A 7,838-nucleotide genomic window follows, 5' to 3' on the forward strand; every position below is an offset into this window, starting at 1 on the left:
ACAAATTATACTGCTTGCTTAACAGTTCTTCCCTTTGAAAAATGTGCAACTTATCTACAAAGCTAGCAAACTAGACAATGTGAAACTTATTCAACATTTATTTTGCATTTCAATCAATATTTCTCTACGACAAAACAGACACAAGTCTTCAGTTCCTTCTTTTAATGTGTTAACTTGTTACACATTTGAAACAAAATATAGGCAATTATACAGTATGTAAAACCAACAGATTTTTATTTTACACTATATACATATAATGTGCATTGCAATATGAAAATGGTAATGCGGCAGAAAGGAAGTTAGTTTGTTCATAATCATTACACATTTCTACGGTGTAAATTAAAACCAACATGAACCGTGTAGTGTTTTTACTTACTTTTATTTTTTTCTCTACACAACTCGTTTCCTTTTGTTCAACACGAGGTAGAGACGCCGCACTAATTTTGGCCATAAATCGAGAACACATTTTGGCATTACATAAAAAAAATGTAACATTCATATTCTTTTTACATCTTCACTGAGTCCAACAGTAAGGAATGTGTTTTGTCCATTTGACTATAGTGTATATGATCGATATTACCATTGAGAATTACATGATGAAACTGTGGTGATCAAAACAATACCGCTGGAGTCCGTTTAAGTTTGACCTTTGACATTTCTCCCTCCACGGTCTCATAGTATTTCAGTAATGTTCAGTGAGTGTTCCATAATAATTCTACCTATGCTAATGCAACCCCTGTGTCACAGCTTGTGAGAACATATGTATGTATACTTAAAGTTTACACGCACATAGTTACATACGTCACTTTTTGTTTTTCAAATACCTTTTTGTGCAAATTTTAACACCAGTGATTCCACAGTATTAAAAAAAGCATACAACTTAGCTGGGAAGTAAGCCTGCAATTAAAACAGTTTGAAATGTTCATCTCATAGAGTTAGAAATGGAAGCTAAGAATGAAATGGTTGATCTCCCATTAGATATTTCTCAGAACTACAAAGGGAGTTCCCACATTTGGGATGACGATGGGTGCAGAATGACAATACCAGTAAGTGGTACTTCCTTGTTGCTCAGACTTAGCCAAACCTCAGAGGGGTTAAAATCCTGTCCCTCGTCACATGATCAGAGAACAAGAAGTCATTTTTAGTGCTCAAACTGACCCCCTGAACCACCCCTTTAAATCTTTACAGTCTCCATACCGGTACAGAACACCTATCTACATGACCAGTCTTTAGTTTACAACCCCGGAGTAGCCAGGGTCCCTTTCTGCGAAAAAAATACTACATTTATATTTACAATTAAATAGAGGTCAATTAAGCACTTGTGTGGTATGGGCTAAGATGCTAGCAGTGGTGGCAACACTTCATTTTAAAATGAAATCATATAGAAGTCATCCAGTTCTTTGTTACATGCCACAATAAATATAGGTGTTAAAAGGAAGTAAGAGGCAAGTTGGAAGTGGACCCTTGTAGGATCGGTCTCCTGTGAAGCTAAAGCAGTAGTCTGTCTGTAGTGACTTGTGTTCCCAGGATGCTGTGTAGTGTGATCAGTAGCTGTTCTCGTGTCCAGCCAGGATGTAGAGGTTGCTGGCTGCTGTGGGGTTGTCTGTCGGCCTGCTTTCCAGCACCACCACTCTGAAACACAGGTTCAGTTCAGACTCACACTGTGAAAATGTATATGTCCCAGAGGGGACCAGGAGGATTACGAATGTAAGCCTCACAAACAGAAAACGCATTCACACACCAACAGACACCAACAACACAATCCCCCCAACATGCACAATCCCAAATTCTACCAATAGACTACTCAAGCACCATAGGTAAATTCCATCATGTTAAGGTCAAAGTGCTGTAACAGAGTAAGCTTGCCAAGCATCCATTCCAACTATGAATAAGAAACCCTGACAGTTCCATGCACTGGCCACCAGACTACCCTTTCCTCAATCAGAGGTTTACTCCCAGTAGGTGGTGTTACCAGAATAATCCAGCAGGGGGAAATATTGAGGGAGATGTGTTAAAGTAACTGTCCAGTGAAAATCTAACTTTAAAAAAAAGTAAATTTTCTGTTAACTCATACCCAAACAATGTTGTTGAACCATCCTGTTCTCATTTGTTGCCAAAGCATAACTTGGAGAGAGAAACACCTACAATGCAGGTCAAATGCTTGTTATTTCCTCATAGAGGATGAGCTGGCCAATCTGTGGTATACTTGCATTCATATTTTTAACGACTGGTACACCCCCACATTATTTTGTTGTTGGGGTACACCCACACCATTCCAACACAGAAAAGCTGCTTTTTAACGTACTTCATTAAAACATTTTGGAAGGACTATTTCACTCATATTGTAATGAATTATAGGTAATACATTCTGGAAACAGTGGACAGTTACTTTAAAGTGTGTTAAAAACAAAAAGATGTCATCCCAAACTCCAAACCAATGGGTTCAGACAAAATTGGAGCATTAGAGTCCCAGTACACCCCCCCCACACACACACACACACACACACAGATGGGATGAAATCCAGGGTCCCCACAGGGGACATCCATGGATCAGAAAGCTTGTAGGCTAGGTGAGGCCTGGAGTGACCCGGGGAGCAGTGAGTATACCTGGGCAGATTGACGGCTCCCTCCTGCCCTGAACTGTCGTGCTGAGAGTTTCTTCATTCACAAAATCAAACAAGCCATTAAGGAGACAAGCATGCATAAAACCAACAACTAACACCAGAGAATTCAGGCGATCAGGATTCTATACTACTGCAGTAGATGGTTACAAAACAAACTGGGCCTCACGACGACACCCATGTTAATATCATTGCCAGTGTAAAAACGAGTGGGAGTGTGTGTAAGTCTATCTTGAGACAGGTGTGTCAGATAAGGTGACCTTGAGCATCATGGACCCCCTTTACTCACCTGTCAGATCCAAGCAGGCTGAAGATCCGCGTGTTATCAGAGATCTCCTGGGTGATCTGGGGTGGAGACGGATCATATTCAAACACATACAACAGAATTAAATCGTTTCAAGTTCTAAACAGAACCAGGACTGAACATTGGTTTTTATATTAAACAGACAACTAACAACGCCCTCGGCTTACCTCATTGGTCTTGAAACTCCGCCCTTGCATGCCATGCCTCCAAAACGCCAGAACACTATCTTGGAGACACACTGCAAAGACATGTGGGTGTTACACTGAACCATAAAGACATGTGGGTGTTACACTGAACCATAAAGACATGTGGGTGTTACACTGAACCATAAAGACATGTGGGTGTTACACTGAACCATAAAGACATGTGGGTGTTACACTGAACCATAAAGACATGTGGGTGTTACACTGAACCATAAAGACATGTGGGTGTTACACTGAACCATAAAGACATGTGGGTGTTACACTGAACCATAAAGACATGTGGGTGTTACACTGAACCATAAAGACATGTGGGTGTTACACTGAACCATAAAGACATGTGGGTGTTACACTGAACCATAAAGACATGTGGGTGTTACACTGAACCATAAAGACATGTGGGTGTTACACTGAACCATAAAAAGCACAAATAGGAGGTGAGATAAATGCTTCACGGGAAAAACGTTCTCAGGATATTGAATTATCTTTCTGCATAGAGCTCTATACACAGATGGAAATATCCAACTTTAGCACAACAGAACCCCGTCTTTGAAATAAATAAATAATAATCATTTAAAAATGATATTTAAAAAAATAACCCTATCTTTGGTTTCTTTGGGCTGGGTGAATGACGTGGTTATGGAAACGTACCTATCGCCTCGATCTGGAAGTTAAACGTCAGCTCAGCAGACAACTTCCTGCTTGACTTCAACCTTCCTTGTAGGTTCACTATCTTTATACACCCTGATCACAGAAAAGAGTTCATCCATAATGGTTGCAGTAACATATTCATAAGTTGGAATTTCTCCTTTGAGTGAGATGAAAATAATTATTTGGGTTAGTTTAGCGGATAGGAGGGAGTAAAACGTACTGTCCAGACAAACTAAGATGGTGTCCCTCTCCAACTGGGTGACGTGGATGACACAAGTCTGGGGCGTATCTGAGTGGACAGAAAAACATCTCATCATCAAGAACAATCAATGTCCAAATGAAGATAATCATCATCATCATCATCATCATCATGGTTGCGACCACGTGCCACTGACCGGCCTCTGTGAACCAGGAGGAGGTTGAGTTGGGGTTGACCGTGCCGAAGCGCACCACTTGGCTGAGCTCCATGCCCTTGCTGACGGCCACACAGATGAGCGGGTACTGCTGATCCGGCACCACCAGCATCTCAAACACCTCCAGAGGACAGGGCAGAGGGAAGTCGATGTTCTACAGAGACAGACCAGAGATAGATAGATGAAGCATCCTGTTAGACAAGAAATCACCCATTATCCTGACTGACAGGAATCATTTGAACTCAGTTCGAGAGACAAGCAACGTTAGCATGCTATTTTAGCTAATCGAATGAGCTTTCCATAACAGGACTGTGTTAAGTTTATCCAAACATGAACGGTCCCATTCTAACCCTTTAAATGGTCAGTCCGGCCCAGAATGACCTGAACCGAACGCTGATTTACCTTGATGAGCATAAACTTCTGCATGGGCTCCACCCACTCCAGCAGAACCACACTGGACTGGAACGCTCCACACAGGTACTTGTGACCCGTGTAGGGATTCCTCACTGCACACAAACACACACATTCAAGGTCTCTCACAAATCTCTCTCTGAGCTATACTCTATCAAAAATGATGTCTGGTGCATTTTTTCAGAACGATCCTCAACTTCGCTTATTCAGTTGTACCGTAAGTCAACAACAACGCCATGCAGCAGTTGATAATACATTTAGCAGACGCTATCATCCAAAGTGTGCACACATTTTCATATGGGTGAACCACGCTCATAAGCACTTACCCACGCAGCACTTTTGGCACCCTTTTGTGTCTGGAATCTTATTGGATATGGCAAACTTCCTATGAGGATCATAAGGAACAAGAAATCCGTTTTCTATGCATCATCTAAAAAAAAAAATAAGTTCAAACCCAAATGAATAAAGAGGCCTTAGATATCATACCTTGGAATCATTTTGTCCGGGAGTTTGTGTGTGGGAATGGCCATGGGTAACTTCTGCATTTGCCGGGCATGCTCAAATAGACCAGCTAAGTTATGAGAGTAGAGCTGGGAGGCTTTTCCTGAAAGTAATAACAAAAGCATATTTTCAGCTAGACTTCTAGACCTTTAAAGGGCAATTTATGACACAGTAAAGAAAAAGAGAATAGGTCTGCCTTCAAAACACACTTCACATGGTAAGATTATATCTTCAGAAGAGCCAGACATGTTTTAAACAAAGAAATTCCTGCCTCCAAATTTTCCAAAGTCAAGGTTTTAAAGGAAAGTGCCTCTCTTCAACGTTAACCTTTTTTTGGCAGAGAAACGTCAAACACAGCAAAACCATTACTAGATACAGAACAAACAACAAGCAAAACACAACACAGGTCAAAGATAGTCTTACCAGATATAGAGAGCAGGCAGTTGTTCATAACATAAAGCCAAGTGCACCGGCGGGGAAAGAGCTGGGGACAGACGGGGATGGAGAGAGCCAATGAAGAGTTGATAACCACATTCACAATCCTCCATTGAAGAAAAAATACATGAAACTTCAAGCAGAACAAACCTGCTCCATGGACGTCTCGTGTAGTTCGTTCAGGTTTAAAGTGTAGATTCCCTCCTCGGCACCAAATATCAGATATTGGTCTGAAATGACGACGAAACAAAGAGCCTTTTAGTCATGCTCATCCAAATAATCGTCTTGGCAACGATTCCTGTAATAAGTCATGACAATAACTTTCCCCAGTTTCCTACCTCTGGTGTCTGGGTTGATCCAGGACGTGGCACAGTGGATTTTCAACGGGCAGCCGTTGAACACCTTGGAGAAACAGGCCCCCATCTGAGCAGCAAGGAGAATGGAGGTTGGAAAATTGGAGGGAAGCCAAACATGACATTTTTTTCTTCAAAGCTCTCGTCTTGAAAGCTTTATTTTAGGGGGCATTTGACGTTGATTCATAAGATCATGGTGTGTCTGTAGAGAAGGCATCATACTCACATGGACCTTGGGTGTGGGTGGGAGGCCATTACTGATAGGCTTCTGAAAAAAGTGGGAGACGCATAAAGAGCGAGACAGATAAGGTCGATGATCACTGGACCACATTCGTTTTAGACGAATGGTCGCTGATGAACGGCTTTAACAATAATCAGTGTGGCGATGCCCTAGTGTGAAAGGAAAGGGAATGTATTGAAACGTCACTGTTAATAAGGTGAGTGTGTGGGATCAGGTGGCATTACCGTAATGTCCTTCTTGTCTTTCCGTATGGGGACACTAGGGGGCATGGTGGACTGCCTCTCTGTAGCGCTGTCCTTCTCTCCATTCTGGTGAGAGTTCAACCCATTACCTGCAGCGGGAAACATCTTTATTACACACATCTCGGTGTGTGTGTGCGTGCGTGCGTGCGTGCGTGCGTGCGTGTGTGTGTGCGTGCGAGTTCTACACATGCTGTATATGCTGGAATCTAATCACTGCTAATCAATAATGGAATATGTTTTGATGGGATTACAACAGTAATCAAACTAAGTGATTTGACCGTGCTAACACACTGAACAGAGAATGCATTCCCAACGCTTGATTACATTCAGAGAGTTGGATTACATTTTGATTCCTTCACTGAGAACATGATGCCAATGATGGGAGGAGGAGGCAGGATTTTGGTGACAGACAGGGTCACATGACTGCAGGAACAACACTATGTAGATCTACAGACAGACAGACAGACAGACAGAAGAAAGGAGGAAGGATGGGGAGAGGGCGCGAGACTATACGGACGCTGATTGATGGGAATAACAACCAATCAGGGAAGGGCGATAGGCTATGGGGCTACCAATTGGCCGGCCTTACTCTCATCCACCTCCTCCAACACATCCAACACCTCTTCCAACTCCTCTTCTGTGTGCGGGGCGTGAAGCCACTCCCAGAAATGCCTAAAGCTCCCATCATCATTCCCCTCGGGCTCTGAGCCAGCCTGGCTCTGTGTGCTCTCGTTACCTAGGCTACTGCGTCTGTGGGGGGGCAGGCGTGGGGGTGGAGGGCGTGGGGGTACGTTTGAGGAGGTGGTTCGGGCAGGGCTCTCGGGTACGGGGCAGCGCTTGATGGTCCCCCCTCCATCATCCTCTCCCTGGGACGGGCTCTCCTGGGGCAGACAGATGGACTTGGGCTGGAGGGAGAGAATGAGAGACAAGACAGAGAGAGAGACACACAGAGAGAGAGAGAGAGACACAGAGAGACACAGAGAGAGAGAGAGAGAGAGAGAGAGAGAGAGAGAGAGAGAGAGAGAGAGAGAGAGAGAGAGAGAGAGACAGAGAGAGAGAGAGAGAGAGAGAGAGAGAGAGAGAGACAGAGAGAGAGAGAGAGACAGAGAGAGAGAGTGAGAGAGAGAGACAGAGAGAGAGAGTGAGAGAGAGAGAGAGACACAGAGAGAGAGAGTGAGAGAGAGAGAGAGAGAGAGAGAGCGAGACACAGAGACAGAGAGAGAGCGAGACACAGAGACAGAGAGAGTGAGAGCGAGACACAGAGAGAGTGAGAGAGAGAGCGAGACACAGAGACAGAGAGAGTGAGAGAGAGAGCGAGACACAGAGACAGAGACAGAGCGAGACAGAGACAGAGAGCGAGACAGAGACAGAGAGAGAGAGAGAGCGAGACAGAGACAGAGAGCGAGACAGAGAGAGAGAGAGAGAGAGAGAGACAGAGAGAGAGAGAGACAGAGAGAGAGAGAGAG

General features: G+C 43.6%; 1 protein-coding gene across 18 annotated transcripts in view; it reads right to left on the minus strand.

The window, feature by feature from the left end:
- Positions 1-147: 147 nt before the first annotated feature.
- LOC106608247 (mitogen-activated protein kinase kinase kinase kinase 3) overlaps positions 148-7,838 on the minus strand; it is a 64,860-nt gene continuing 57,169 nt past the window's right edge. For 13 of the 18 annotated variants that reach the window (XM_045721940.1, XM_045721928.1, XM_045721914.1 and 10 more), the window contains 16 exons: positions 6,962-7,277; positions 6,355-6,461; positions 6,116-6,157; positions 5,875-5,959; positions 5,687-5,766; positions 5,525-5,585; positions 5,087-5,204; positions 4,927-4,985; positions 4,592-4,695; positions 4,172-4,343; positions 3,997-4,065; positions 3,777-3,869; positions 3,093-3,163; positions 2,911-2,966; positions 2,608-2,658; positions 148-1,632 (listed from right to left, as the gene is read on the minus strand). In XM_045721940.1, the coding sequence (XP_045577896.1) occupies positions 1,545-1,632; positions 2,608-2,658; positions 2,911-2,966; positions 3,093-3,163; positions 3,777-3,869; positions 3,997-4,065; positions 4,172-4,343; positions 4,592-4,695; positions 4,927-4,985; positions 5,087-5,204; positions 5,525-5,585; positions 5,687-5,766; positions 5,875-5,959; positions 6,116-6,157; positions 6,355-6,461; positions 6,962-7,277 (1,572 nt within the window). In that variant the 3' untranslated portion in view covers positions 148-1,544. The remainder of the gene's footprint in view (positions 1,633-2,607; positions 2,659-2,910; positions 2,967-3,092; positions 3,164-3,776; positions 3,870-3,996; positions 4,066-4,171; positions 4,344-4,591; positions 4,696-4,926; positions 4,986-5,086; positions 5,205-5,524; positions 5,586-5,686; positions 5,767-5,874; positions 5,960-6,115; positions 6,158-6,354; positions 6,462-6,961; positions 7,278-7,838) is intronic. The other 5 variants (XM_014206202.2, XM_014206195.2, XM_014206119.2 and 2 more) reach the window with 3 other exon arrangements.

The sequence above is a fragment of the Salmo salar genome, chromosome ssa01 (genome assembly GCF_905237065.1).
Source record: "Salmo salar chromosome ssa01, Ssal_v3.1, whole genome shotgun sequence".
Classification (NCBI taxonomy): domain Eukaryota; kingdom Metazoa; phylum Chordata; class Actinopteri; order Salmoniformes; family Salmonidae; genus Salmo; species Salmo salar.